Below are 14,641 nucleotides of genomic sequence, written 5' to 3'. Positions count from 1 at the left end.
CCCAGATTTTCACATGCTTCCTGAATATCTGACTTGGCACACAAACAACAGTGTTTTAAGAGCTACATGGACCATAGAAGATGGTAGCTATTTCAGTGTCAGTGGTAAAAATTACCACAAAGCAAGCTTCAGAATTTCTGTTAAAAAGATTTGCCACAGAGACTCTTTGCCCTTGGTTTAATGGGAGGTGTTAAAATGTTGCTTAGTTTTTTGCAAAAGTCTCTCGCGGGTTTTAAGATTGCCAGAGTCATTTCTGTTTAGAGGGCTTGACTCTGCTGAGGCTGAAACATATAAGCAAAACCATGTTCATGCAAAATATCCCAAACTGCTTCCATGGTTGATTGCTTACCATAGCAGTCCATAGATGCTAGCCAACATCTACTGCCAGAGCAAAAAGTATTCTGCCAAAGTGAGCTAGGTCCCTTCCTGGCTGTGGAATGCAAGTTAGTCCTAAACAAGTGCTCCCTGTTAGGATATTTTAAGAGATTTGGAAACAATTTTGTGTAATCACAGTAATTTACTAAATTATCAGTGCTGTGGCTTTCAGTCATCTGTTGCAGAAGCCCCAAATTTGGTTTTTGCCTCAGCCACTCTTATTCCAAAGCTATACATTAATGCTTCCCTCAAAAAGCACTACCAAAAAAACCCCACCCTCCAGAAAACCCGAACAAAAAAAACCCCCAGTACTTACCTAAGCTGAATGAAAATGATTATTGTGGAACTGAGGATTCGGGTCTGTCAAGAGCTACTTCCTGATCTTGCTTCAAGCTGCAGAGTGTGGACATCTGTATGTGGAACTATGTGGGCATGTCGCCCCATGTACATGAAGCCCTTCTTAATTGTATTTATCACTTTGATCCCAGACCCTCCAGCAATAGTCCCTGCCTGGAGATCTATGTTGATCAAGTTGAGCTCAGCTTTACATTTTTGAGATGCCAGGAGAGCTGTTCACAGGCACGTGTGGGTACAGATCTCCCATTCCTGGTCTGGGGTCACAGGGCACTGGGATTTCTGCAACAAGAGAACTGACACCAGAAGGATTAGATCTTGATGCCAGGACCTACAGCACTAAGGGATTCATCCACTTATTCTATCTTTAATTCTACAAACCTAACCACCTGCAATGCTTTTGGATTGCTGCTAATGTTACACTAATTTATTAATGTTAATGCTACATGAATAGCATCAATGCTAGGCAGAAAGGTTCCCACTGCTGACAGTTAAGAATGTTTGTCTGTGTCTTTTAGAAATGGCAGAGCATCATAATGCTGAGGAAATTCTGAGGATAGCAAGAGACCTTGTCTACAAAGTGCAGACACTGATTGAAAATAAGTGATCATGAACAGACTGTCATTGTGGGCCTTGTTGTGAGCTATTGGATGGAGCGTTTCTTGCACTGTAACTTCAAAATGGTGTTTTAATTGCATCTTCCATGTAATGTAATAAATATCAAAGAGATTTGTAACAGACTTTTAAAACCAGAACTTTTCCTTTACCAGATAAGGTTTGTGTTTGATAGTCCTTGTTACACTCACTTTGTATTTCTAGACAAAATCTTTTTGCATTCTCTTATTTCCCTCTCTAGAAGACCATCTATCTACATATTTGAGATATTAAAAAGGGGGGGATTTGACATACTAGAACATTTATATTTTGACTTACTGCACCTTTAAAGCCTGGATGCACATTGTGTGCTCTGCCAGAACCTTCCATGGAGGTAAGGCTGGTTCCAGTACTCACTAAAAAGTGTTGCAAGCATTGAATTGGGTCCTTGGTGGAGGACGTTTGTGGACTCATTGTCTATGCCTTGAACATGGAAGAGAATGTGTATGAGCTCCTGTTGCTAAAACATTTAGCAGGATATTTAGCAGCAATTAAAGTAAATAAAGTTACCAGCTGGGAGAATAGCCTTAAACTAAATAATAGTTAATATGAACAGTGAAGATGTGGCAACATTAGCTAAAAACATCAGTTAGCCTTTGCTGACTAGCTCATGCTATTGAGTCTTCATGGCCTACACATGCCACAGACATGCCTTCATTTTACTTTGCAAACTTACTCTGCAAATATTCCTAGATGACAGGATCTGCCTAATGTAGTTCAGTTAACAAGTTTAGCACACAGAAACAGGTCCCCTGCTCATGTTAGCAGCTCCCACGCTCTTTGCGTCTGTGCAGAGTGCCATGAAGTTCAGATCCTACATCACAGAGCAGACACAGCAGAGCCTCGCCTCCTCCAGATTACTCACTGCACACTACTAGCCTCCTCCTCCCTGCTCTGCAGAGCTTTCCAGGAGGACTTTCCTTGGGATCCTGTGAACGCAAACCAGGCGCTCATCTACTCAAGCAGGTATCAGCACTTGCCTGATGAAGCAGTTGAAATCATTGCCCAGGATCCGATCCACTTTGCTGCAGCACCATGCTGTTTTGTAGAGCCGTCCATGCGCCCCGGGGAAGTTCTGTGCCACTTCTTTTCCTGCTTGGCCGCATGCTTTAACTAGCAGCATATGTTTCACCCCATCCTGCATAGAGAGCAGAGGTGACTGAGGGTTAGCTGGGCTTCTGCCCTGGAGCTGCAAATAGGTCTGTTGCTGTCCTAGTACTTCATCACACTGTATAAAATTAACACGTGTACTCTACCTACCTTCCCAGGGTGCGTGTTGTTTCCAAGTAAAGTGTATCTCTGTCAGTGAGAGGGAGGGAGGAAGCAGGTTTTTGCTAATGGGGTTAGCTGCAGATTTCATGGATACTCGTGACCTGTGCTCCTAGGAAACCTAGGGACTTAGTGTAAGCACTGCATGTATTCCAAAGTATTCCACCCTTTGCCATTAGAACCTCAGCAATTTTTAAAGAGAGAAAAAAGTTTTAATCTGAATATTTGTTTCTGCTTCTTGGGTTGTTTTTTTTTTTATCCTTCAGAGCAGACAGCTTTGTTTCCATTCAACATTGTGGAGAAAACAACTCTGTGCTTTTCATAGAATGGTTTGGGTTGGAAGGGAACTTTAAAGGTCATCTAGTCCAACCCCCCTGCCGTGGGCAGGGACATCTTCAAATAGATCAGGTTGCTCAGAGAAGTTTACATGAATTAGATCAGCTCACGTGAGCTTTTAACATCAGATTTTAGCAAAAAAGAGGTGTAGGGAATAAAATTGTTTGAAGATTCAAATACCAATAGGAGGTATTTAGTAACTCTAGTCTTGTGATTACCTGAGCAGTGGGCACTCTTGCTCTTTGCACTAGGCAAGTGCTGCCTTGGGATCCTCACGAGCTGAGCATTACTTGCACAAGAGGGTAGATTTGGTTCTAGAAAGACCATCTGTGCTTAGATCTTCTTTATGATTGCAGTAAACTAAAAATGGTAAATAATAGTCCAAAAAGGGAAAAAATGCACACAAAGTGCTTCTCAGCTCAATAGCCAAGCCCTCCCTTAAATTGGTCCCCAAAAATTTGAGGGGGGGGGTTAAAAAAAAAAAAAAAAAAAACAACACACCAAGCAAAAACAAAACACAAACCCAAACCAGAAGTCCCCCATTGCTGGTGTAGCCAGATGCCTTCAGGGACAAGCCTGTTGTTCTCTGGGCTCACAAGCATCAGGGTCACAAAACAGAAGCAAGAACAGATGAGCCCACTCAGTTCTGAAAGAGATGCTGCAGAGGAGGCTGTTGGGAAGGAAACCCCCTTTCTGCGCATTACAGTGCTAAAATAACAACAGTGGGAGTTACAGAGGGAAAAAGTTATGATAAGCTCTACTGCCCACCCCCGCGCCTCCAGGAGTTAGGGTGTGCTCAGGACCAGGAGCCAAGAAGTTATGCTGCAGGCATGCTCGCAGTCTGATCTCATTATTATTTATAGCTGTGTGTCCAACTGTTTTATAGGCCAGTGCATGGTTGCTGAAAGGTCTCAAAAGCGCTTCAGTTTGTGTGTCTGTTGGTTCACTTGAAAACTGAAATAGTATTTTTCAAAAAAATTGACAAGAGCAAGAAAACCCTCCAAATCAGAGCCTGACGAAGTGATGTAAAAAATAGAACTGCACTATTTTTCTTTGGTATGTTGGGAATGTACCATACAACTCTGTTTAAAAAAAAAAAAACAAAAAAACAACAAACCTCTGCGAACTTTGTTGTATTTGTTATAACATTCTGTCTAATTGTATTTTATGAATATTGTGTATTGACTTATTTATTTTTGTTGGGAGCAGACTATTGCTCAATTATTTATGTTTAAATGTAACATATGAATAAATACTTATCGTCAAGGCATTCCGTGGAGTTCCTTGGAAGCTATTTTTCTCCCACCAAGGTAATTTCAGAGACGGAACAGGGAGTCCTAAGGACAGGGCTGTCTGGGAAGAGCTTGTGATATGTAATTAACATTTCTATGACGAGCATGCATGGGCTATTGTACTAAGCAGTATTTTTTAAGTAAGTAGGTCATCACCAAATGGACTGCTAATATCCCTTGGATGACTTTAAGGGTAGGTTTAAGTTACACAGTGCATGCCTTAGAGCACCTATCCTCCCAGGCCGAGCCTGTTGCCATTTCAGCCCTGGGGAAGGAGTGGGAGCAGAAGCAGGCCTATGACAAGTGTTAAAAAATAAAGAAGTTTCATCCTGCAATTTTAGGTCTGATCGTGCTGCAGCTAGCATTAAATCTAGCCAAGCTGTTGGGCTTCCAGGAGAGATCCTCCTCCACCGCTCCCAGTCCCCCCTTCAAGCCTCTTAAAAATGCTCTGGCTGCTTCTGTTCTGTAGCAGGGATGCTCCCTTTTTCAGAACTTGCCATCTTACCCACAGGTTGGTTTGCTGCTGGCAGTTTTTGCAGTGATTTTCCAGGTTTTTAGACTGGAAAGCTCTGCCCAGAGGTGGGTCCCTGGGGGATAATGGAGCATTTCCCCATTCTACTGTAAAAACACCCAACAAATGCCTTTCTGTACTGGGGTAGGTGCAGCCATTGCTTGTGACTGTTACAGCTGTTAATCATCTATTTATTCTTATAAAAGAGGATAAGCCCTTTATGAAGCATATCCAATGTCATGTTGGCTTAAATAATCTTCCAGTGCCACTGTGTCCTCTGCCTTCATCTTGTTTGCATGGTGGGACTTGGGGTGGGCAGGGGGAGGCAGGTACTATAGCTGGGATTACACATTGGCTTTCTTTTCTACAGGACCTTCTTTCTTATTACACCACCACCCATCCCACCCCCACAGTATTCTCTTTGCAAATCCTCAGAAACTTTTAAAGTAGACACTTAGACAGTTGTCCCCCCAAAGTTGTGGAGTCCCTGCAGCAACAGGAGTTTGTTTCAGCAAGATGCAGCATCCCAATGAAGTTTCATCACTGTGAAAGTCTCACTGCTTCCAACTGCCAGAAGAAAACCAAACCAGAAGAAGTCTCCACCGTTTCCTGCCCCATTTCTGTAACCCAGAGCCAGCACTGGCAGCCTGGTGAGGTTCCAGCTGCTTTCCCCACTCTACCCCTAGTTTTGCCAAATGCAGCAACTTTGGTCCATACAGTTTAGTGCTGCATCTTACGTATCCTGTTAATTAGTCCAAGACCTGCTTTCCATTTTCAGAAGCTCACCTAGAAATGCTTTTCAGTTTCCCAAATAATAAAAAAAAACCAAACTAAAACCAAAATGCCAACCCCATGGAAGCATGCAAGCAGCGCTGGGTTTGGTAGGCAACGCTTCACCCCTCCCAAGCCTTGAACCAGGCTTCCTAAAGCCTCACCTCTGTGGTGCCAGCACTGGAATAATGTTTTGCATTGCTCTTTCTGGATATTCTCTAACACTCTGGGGCCTTGGCAGCTGCCAGGAGCACCAGGCAGGGGACACCCTGTGCTGGCAGCTGCCACTAGATGAGGCTGTCAGGCTGGGGACAGGGCAGGGGGGCTGGCTGCTTTCCCCCAACCTCTGCCTTTCTGTGTGTATGAAAGAGTTCCCCCAGCCTCCATAAATAGCTCAAAATGAGCCATCTCGGAAAGCTGACATTTTGGGGGTGGTGGTGGGGATGTTCAAAGCTGACTCTATCCAGGTCTGAACTCTGCCCTTCACATGCCCCCGTGCCTTTCACCCCCTTGGACAACGGGCTCGATCTGGCTCATAACAGCAGCCTGGCACATCACCCTGCCCGAGCGAATCAGCAGAAACACACGGAAAAACGCTGAAAGCCCCAAGGCATAGCCAAGCCCTTTAGTTAACATTTCTCCACCACATCTTATTCTTTTTGAAATTTCTGGACATAGGAAAAACAGCTATGAACTGGGCAACGATGAACCAGCTGAGCACTTTGCCTTGCCTAACAGGTTGGCACTTAGAAAGCACGCATGCACACGCACACCAGGTTTGGGTTTTTTTTTTTTGTTTGGGATTTTTTTTTTGGATGCATGCTTGGACCAACATTTGCTACAGTTCAGTGACACTTTTAACCTTACCAGACTTGCAACAATTACTTTTTTTTTTTGCTCCTGTCAAGACACAGGTTGTGCCACTTTGCAACTTAAAGGCCAGATTGTACTTCCCCCACACAACAGTCACAGTGAAATGTCCTTTCTACGTCTCAGCCTGAAAAGTGCCTCCTTAATCCGTTCATCCAAGTTTGCTAAAGCCTATAGCAGCTTATCGGCACAACCGGCAACCTCTGATGGGGGTGGAGAAACCAAAATAACTCTTGAGGAATGCAGAGAGCTGACAATTCCCTTCTAAGGCGCCTCTGCTCAGGTGTCCTGCATCTGGGCAATCAAGCCCACCAGTTCCTTCACTGGTCTCCACTAACACCTGCCTGGTGTGTGCCCCGGTGCTGCCCAGGCAGCACCAGCAGAGTTTCAGTCCCACTGCTTGTGCGCTTTTTCAGCCTAAAAAGACATCGTTTCCCATCTCGCAACAAGGTTTATTCAGATCCGCTGCAAAGTTTGGCTAGAGACCACATTATAAACGCTCAGCTGAACGGTATCTTGTGTGTCAAGAGAGCGGGCAGAAGACAGGACAGGCATTTCCACGCCAAGGACAGCAAGCTACCGGGCTGCCTGGGCTAATTAACAGCATCTCATTAAGCGAGCCCAATGCAGGCACCTCCTGGGGCTGACGGGGCACCCCCAAAACGGCGTCACAACATTTCGGCAAAAAAAGCCGCCTTCGGAAACCAAATCGGGGATAACCCGGAGAGCTCTGGAGGGCCGGGGGGGTCTGTGTGAGGAGGCCGGCCGTTAAAAACGGCGGCAGCCCGGCGGCGAGTCGCGGCCCTGCCTCAGCCCGGGGCAAAACACCCCCGAAGCCGTCCCCGGGGGCAGCTCCGAGGGGCTCGCCCCGAGCCCCCCCCACCGCCGCCGGCTGCCCGCCCGCCGGCCCCGCACTCAGCAGCTCCGCGGAGAGGCCCCGGCCATGCCGCCATTCCCGCCCGGCCGCGCCCCGCGCTGAGGCGAGGCCTTAAACCAGGAGAAGGCAGGGCTCCGTCTTCACCACCTGGAGGAGAGAGCGTTTAAATCCGAGTTAGGCGAGGAAGGGCGAGCTAGCCTGCGTTTCCAATTCCTCATCGTACCGGTACCGAAATCCGGAATAAAACTCCTCAACGCCAACGTGAAGTTAAGAAGCGGGCACTTCGTTTATCGCAGCGCTGGGGACACGGGGGATCGCTCCTCCAAAGGCGTGTCCCACTTAGTATCAAAATCCGTCAGTTTTTACAGACTTTTTCTGTCAGGTCATTGTTACACAAGCTCTTTACATAAAAACGTGTACTATGCTCGCTCTTAAACTTAACAAGGATTGGTCCTTTGATGATATAACCTTATCAATACTCTTATTTAAAAACAATCGTTGGTCAGTTACACTTAGCTCTACTGACTGGAATCTTCGATACTCAAATCAAGATGGGAAGGGTAAGGGGGCTTCCAGGCAGCAAACTGGTGTCCATGACGGTTTCCTTAATTTCTTGAAACAAAACATAGAAAAACCTGTAACTTCGTGGTGAGGTTTCTATGGTTAGCTATTTCAAACTTTAACAATATTAAGGTTCCTATAGTCACGCATAACACAGTTCCTAAAGTTTCTATGGCTACGTTTCAAACTTAACAATCCTATACATTCTGCTTCACAATTTTACTTCTTAATCAAACCTAACTCCTCCATGTGATTAAATTTTGATTTCTTTACCAGAATATTTGCAACAGTACCGGTGTGGGCCCTGCAAATGCCCCCCTTCCCCGAGCACACCCACCGCGGAGGAAGGGTGCCCCGACGCGGGTCCGGCTGCCGAAGGTGGACGCGAGGGTCCCGGCGCGGTGCCCAGCACCGTCCTCCGGCGGGCAGGGAGCCTCACCTGACAGCCGCGGTCACCACGCTGCGCCGACGAGCGCCAAAGCCAGCGGTGGGGCCTGGTGGGACCCGCAGCCAGCAGCGCTGGGGTGGGCTCCAGCCCAGGTCCTGGCCAACTGGGGAGAAGGGCTGGTTATGGAGCACCGTCCTCCTGCAGTGCCCTACCCCAGACTGCAAATAGGAAGAACAACAGCTGTACAGCATGAAGTCTTTCAGCTGCTAGCCAATCAGAGTCCTAATTAACAGCATTAGCAATATTGCCACCACATGTTAGCAGGACTGCCCCTGAAACCCCTGACCAGCTTCTGACAATAACCAGCAGGCAGCCCTGGGACAAGGCTGCGGAGCACACCCGGACCCCCGAGATGTCAAAGTTACGGGGCTCTGCCCGGACGGGACCCCAAACCCTGCAGGGGTGAGGAAGAGCCACAGGCCGAAGGCGCTCCGGTGCTGGCATAAAACCCCAATGCAGTAGTGCAGACACAGGTCATGGATTTCAACAACCGAGTCACAGTCTGTGCCCAAGCGAAGATGAACAGTGACAGCGGAGACCGCGGGGACCGCGGGGATGGGAACTGTGACCCACAAAAAGAGCCCGTCTGGCTCACCAGCACCCAGCCCTGCGGCCGACGGCGGGACGGCACATTGCAAAGCTCTCACGGCGCTGCGGCACCGGCGGCCGACCGCCCCCGCTCGCGCTCCCGACAGGTATTACATCTTAATCTTCCCTAAAGGATGCCAATAAATTAAAGCTGCTTTGCTGATGGATGTTCGAGTCGTGTCCATTTTCCAAGTTTTCACAAATTCTGGAGGCTGGAAAGAGTGCTTGCTTTTCCCCCAGCGTGGCATTGCCTGAGCCGGACACACACACACACGGGAGAAGCTCCGGGCTTGGTGTGGAAGAAGTCCAGACCTGCTGATCAGTAATGCGCATCTGGAGGGGCGGCTACGGCTATGCTCTTACAGTTGGAAAATTACAAATGAAGTGAAATATCTGCATGCAAAGCACAAGGAGGAAAATGCAGAATCCTGTTTCAGATTTCAGTGCATGTTTATTTCAGTTTTATATTTATTTCAGGCAAGTGCTTATTACATGGATATTATTCATGTTGGATACCTAAATTCTGGAGCATGAAGAGCCAGTATAGTACAGCTGAATAGTAAAAATACAATATGTACAAAATTAGTTGTTTTTTCACATAGCAGATGTATCCAAACACATAAAAATCTTTACAGTCTAGGTTTTTCAATATTTAGTATTTCAATAAATTGGTAACACAGTGACACGTCCTCACTGTAAACAAAGACTGCATTTGCCCAGTGTGAGTGCGTGCCGATGCGTTGGCTTTCCTGTGATGTGCACGGGGAGGCAAACAGGTCTCCAGGGCTTTGACTCAGTGGCCAGCGTTGGCAGTAATTCTGCACTTACAATCGGTATCTTCAGTGAAACATTCCTAATGCAAAGAGCGCAGCGAGGATAAAGGTAAACGCTTTTAGCCCGGAGGGTGCTTACATGCAGTGACAGAGGCGGGGGGACCCTGGTAGCAGGGACGGGAGGTCCCCACTCCCACCACAGCTCCTCACCCAGCGATGCCTAGGCTGGTGCTTGACCAGATGCAAATAAACTGTTGGGTGGATGCAATTAGTACTTGATTTCTCACTCTGTCAGGAAACTTTTGGATCAGATTGTTAAGGCGTATCTGTAAGGCATTCGTACCAGGATTTCTCTCTGGCAGCGTACAGCCCCGTGCGTGTTGTTGGCCAGTGAGGGCACTGGCCGGTGCGTTTCCAATGTCCGGCATGGTGGAGCACCGCAGCCAGCACGGGCGCCTGCGCCTTCCACAACTAGAACACAAAACACGGAGAGGATGTGCCTACCGGCCAGACAGAGAAAAATCCCAGTACAGAGACGGGATGGCAGTTTGGGGTATTTCCCCAGAAGCAAGAGCTGCCAGAGGCAAGCCTCCATCCCCCGGCGAGCTGTGGAGGGCTCTGTGTCCCACCACCAGTGCTCCTCACACTCAAATTCATTTTCACAGCACAAAGAAAGGGTGCGAATTAATGGGCCTCATCCTGATCTACAGCAGAACTAGCCGTGCAATCCCTCCAAGGGAGCAAAATGGCATCCCACGGTCAGTAAGAATACCAATTCCCGGTGCAGAACAGCTCCGTCCCCCATGCTGGCCGTGCAGGGCAGCGGGGAATAAACGAGAGCGGGGGCCTTCATGTTTGGAGCACACTGTTACCCAGCTCCGGACGAGAAGGAGCACGAGCACTGGCCTGGCGACTCAGCGTGGAAACAGCCAAACACAACATTCACCAGGGCTGCACCTACCCAATGCTGTGCTTGTGCTGGCAATTTATTAATTCAAGTTTTGGATTATTAAGTTCTATATAACAGGAAGAGAGAGATGCCGTGACTGACCCTATCCGCAACCTATTTTCCTTAACTCTAAACATCTGTTCCTAACAACTGATGTTTGACTAAGGAAGGAAATAATCTAAAAATAGTGTTATAATCAATTTTAATCTGTTCAAAATGATAACAAGGGATGGAAAATAGGGCAGAAGTATGAGAGTTTTCCTTTCCTCATTCCATTATCTTTTAGAATTAAAGTAAGATTGAAATGAACAGCTGTTCACTCAAGAAAAAAACAGACACAAAGTCTAACAGGAGCCTCACCTGCGAGATGCTCAGCAGCTGCCCACCTCCATGCCATCTCCAAGGGCCTTAAGGCAGTCAGGTCCCAGCTCAGCGCAGCTGCACGTCTAATTAAGCTTAAGCAAGTGCCTAAAAGTCAACAGACTGAGCCAGTGCGCTGCTCAGGTAAGCAGAGGTCAACTGATTTATCTGGCCAAGACCGCTCACCTTTGCTGGGGACACTTCAATACACATCACAGAAAGCAAAGGGGCCAAACAAGCACCATCTGCGTCGTCACACCGGGCAAATTACGTCTTCTCCCCCCGGCCCTCCTGCCTCCCTCCCCAGGCATACAAGGGAGGTCTCCAAACACCCCTCGTCCCCACCCAACCCGGAACAATTTTCACACTTTTTTTTTTTTTTTTAAATGCAAAAAATTCACTCAGGATGCAAACCAGTCCAAAAGAGACACAGGCTACATACAAAAATCGGAGACACGATAAAGTCTTGCATTGAATGTCTATACGTATATAAACAGGCGTGCATACGGACAATCACACCAATACCGACACAAGCAGCAATAGTCTCACCTCCACCTAAACCACTCAAAGGCATTTTACTTTTTTTTTTTGTTTTGTTTCTTTTATGCTTTTGTTACAGAAGGCCACTTTTAATTAAAACAAAGAAAAAGAGACAAGTAGTCCAACACCAGCAGGCAGCAGCCTGGCCAGCCTTTGGACCTGCACGGTAATACACTGAATGCCAATTAGTTGGTGGTGCACTTCCTACCCGGAAAAACTGTTTATGATTTTAGAAGAGCAGAAGCCTCTGCAGAAGGGACATCACCTCTGTCCAGCACTCTGCTCAAAAAACCAAAACCCGATCCTGCCAGGGGCTGGGGGGCTGCCCAGCTGCGACACCGGAGCCCTCCTTGCCTTCGACACCCAGTATTCAACCCCAGCACAGACGGGGGGACACACACACACACCAGTGCACAAAAAAAAAAAAAAAAAAAGAGCCCCAACAGCAGCAGTTTGGCTTCAGCCCTGTTTTCCCAGGCGTGAGAGGTGGGTCGCTGGCTGGCCCCCGCCATGCCCCCCGGCCCCAGGAGCCGCAGACAGCTGCTGCCATCAGCCGCTGCAGGGCTGTGCACGCACCCCAGGACCAGTCCGGGGAACAGCCCACGAACCACGGCACCACCGACCCCAGCAACACCACGGGCATGGGAAAAACCCTCCCGACGGCCGCCGTCCCGCTCCCCTCCGATTGAGCTGGTTTGCACGGACCCGAACAGCCCCGGCGTGAGCCAAGGGGGGGGGTTTGCTCGCCTACCTTGCTGATCAGCGAAGTGCAGCCCCTGCTCCTCCCCAAGTTATCGTCCCCCTCGCCAAGCAAACCCCTCACTGCTCAACCCCCTTTGGGGTGCACCGCTCCTGAACGCAAATCACAGACAAAGCATGCAATTCCTTCTCTGTGGGTCCCCTTCATAAAAAGAAAAATGCACAAGAAATGTTTTTGGTCAAAAACTAGCTCTCAAACCCACAGAAGCTGTTTAGTACTGTGGCTGGGCAAAACAGGGCTGCCCCGTGCGTCGGCAGCTGCTACGTGTCCGTCCCTCTCTCGCTCTTCGCAAATCAAATGCCAGCAGAAAAATGGCCTTGTTTGAAAGGAAGGCTGAAGGCAATGGTCTGGCTTACACTCAAATAAAAATGATTTGTTTTAGAGAATGATGCAGTTTGCATGACATTTTCAACTTTGGGAGCTGGGCTGCAGGTGAGGCACTGCACACCCCGTGCCCCACTCTGAAGCGGGCAGCAGCCACCAGCAGCAGGGGCCAGCATCCTCTAGTCTCTCCTCAGCCTTTCCTGGGATCAGGGTGGGTTTTGCCTGAGAAAGGTATGAGTCAAGACTTGACAACGTGGCCCTCGGCAGCTGCCACCACCGCGGCACACCGGCCAAGCTGGAGGTGCCAGCGGTAGGAGCCCCGGGGGAAGCTGCTCTGAGAGCCTGGCCGTCACCGAGTCGCCACATCCCCAGCAGTGGTGGCATGCCTGAGACTGTTGATGCTCTGAGTAACGCCAAGGTTTCTCCAGCGAAGACAACCCCTCACCCTGGACCAGGACAGGAGCATAACCCTAAGCAGGGCTTTAAAACCCAGCTCATGAACTGGGAATTCAAGAATTCCTACCACTTGTCCACCTGATACCATGCAAAAAATAGTTATAATTACTTTTGGTAATTTGTCTGCCTTTTTTTTAACTCTTCCCTCTCCCTCAACCTCCCCACCTGTTTTGATTGGTTTTAGAAATCCTGAGCAATCAGAGGATGAGCAAAGGCCAGCAGCAGCTCCAGCCAGGACCACCGCAAACACCAGAGAGCAAGAGGCGGTGACCAGCTGGTGCCCGTGCCGTCACCAGACCGAGGAGTTCAGAGAGAACAGTCTCACACACACCTTGTTTCCAACTCCTGCTGTGAGCGAGCGACGCGCACACAGACAGCATCAACCGCGCATACCAACACACACATGCACAGGGATGCCTGACCCGACCCACTGCCTCTCGGACCCCATTCAAGCAACTGCGGACAACGTGGGAAATGGGGTCACTTCCCTTCCTAAGCTGAACTACGGGGTTCTGGCTAATTTTTATTGGTGAGGTCAGGAATACATCTAAAGTGTCAGCTGTAAGAACTCTTTCCAGGATAATTTTGAAGTAGCAGTTTGGGTTTATTCCTCTCTGCCTGCACTTACTTGGCAGGTGAGAGTGGCAACCGGCCTGAAGCAAAGCAGTGGACGTGCCCGGCCACCAGCCCACTCCTCCTCGGCAGCCGACCCGCACTGCCACACACCGGGGCAGCCACAGGGGCTCCCTCGGGCAGGCTCAGCTCAGAGGAGCAGAACTGCTCATCTGCTGGGACAGCGCGGTCCAACTCCCCAGCCTGGCCAAGCTGTGAAAGCAAGACAGTATTTTCCCACGTAATCGTAGCTGTCCAAGGGTTTTTGCTCACACAGACCTGCTGGTGTCTGTTTCAAACAAACACAACTGCGTTGGCTGAAGTTTTAAGCCCAGATCAAGCTTTTGAGCACGTTTTTGCTGTTGGTAGCGTGACATGACCCGTAGGGAGCATGCAGGCTGTGAGGTCGGGAAGCACAGCGCCGCAGGTGTCAGACCCAGAGCCTGCCCTCGGTGGAAGTGTCTCCACTAACCTACAGGCTCTGAGTCAGGCTTGACAGGACAGAAAAGTCTTCTCAGAACTACTACATAGAAAACCCATTTGCTACTTTTTCTGTGGTACGGTTACCAATAACTAATATTATTCAACAACAGAAGAGATTTCTTGTAAACTTCATATTTATTGATTTTTTTGGGACAAATTAGATCTTCTGAATCCCAAAGTGTACATATATATATTTATATATAGCTTTCTCCATAGGGAAAACACATATATCAAAGGAGGAGAGACATTTCTAAAGTGCCCCTTGTTATACAGTACTGAACATGATTTCTAAGAGCATTAGCGCAAATCCGAAGTTTCTGAGCAGGAATGACAGACGTGAGGAAAGAAAGGCTGCGGTTTGCTCTTTCCCCCACAGAACAGAAAGAAGCTTGCTGACTTTAAAAAACAAACAGAAAAACCCCAAAGAAACATTTCTGGTAGCCATGGAGAAGGCAGATGAGACCCGGGATGTCTGGAC

General features: G+C 48.3%; 1 protein-coding gene across 6 annotated transcripts in view; it reads left to right on the top strand.

The window, feature by feature from the left end:
- SGSM2 (small G protein signaling modulator 2) overlaps window positions 1-2,850 on the top strand; it is a 63,914-nt gene extending 61,064 nt beyond the window's left edge. For all 6 annotated transcript variants that reach the window (XM_052803339.1, XM_052803340.1, XM_052803338.1 and 3 more), the window contains one exon: window positions 1,248-2,850. In XM_052803339.1, coding sequence (XP_052659299.1) covers window positions 1,248-1,336 — 89 coding nt within the window. In that variant the 3' untranslated portion in view covers window positions 1,337-2,850. The remainder of the gene's footprint in view (window positions 1-1,247) is intronic.
- Window positions 2,851-14,641: the final 11,791 nt, after the last annotated feature.

The sequence above is a fragment of the Harpia harpyja genome, chromosome 12 (assembly GCF_026419915.1).
Source record: "Harpia harpyja isolate bHarHar1 chromosome 12, bHarHar1 primary haplotype, whole genome shotgun sequence".
In the NCBI taxonomy this organism is placed as follows: Eukaryota; Metazoa; Chordata; class Aves; order Accipitriformes; family Accipitridae; genus Harpia; species Harpia harpyja.
This window is presented reverse-complemented; position numbering and strand designations above follow the sequence as displayed.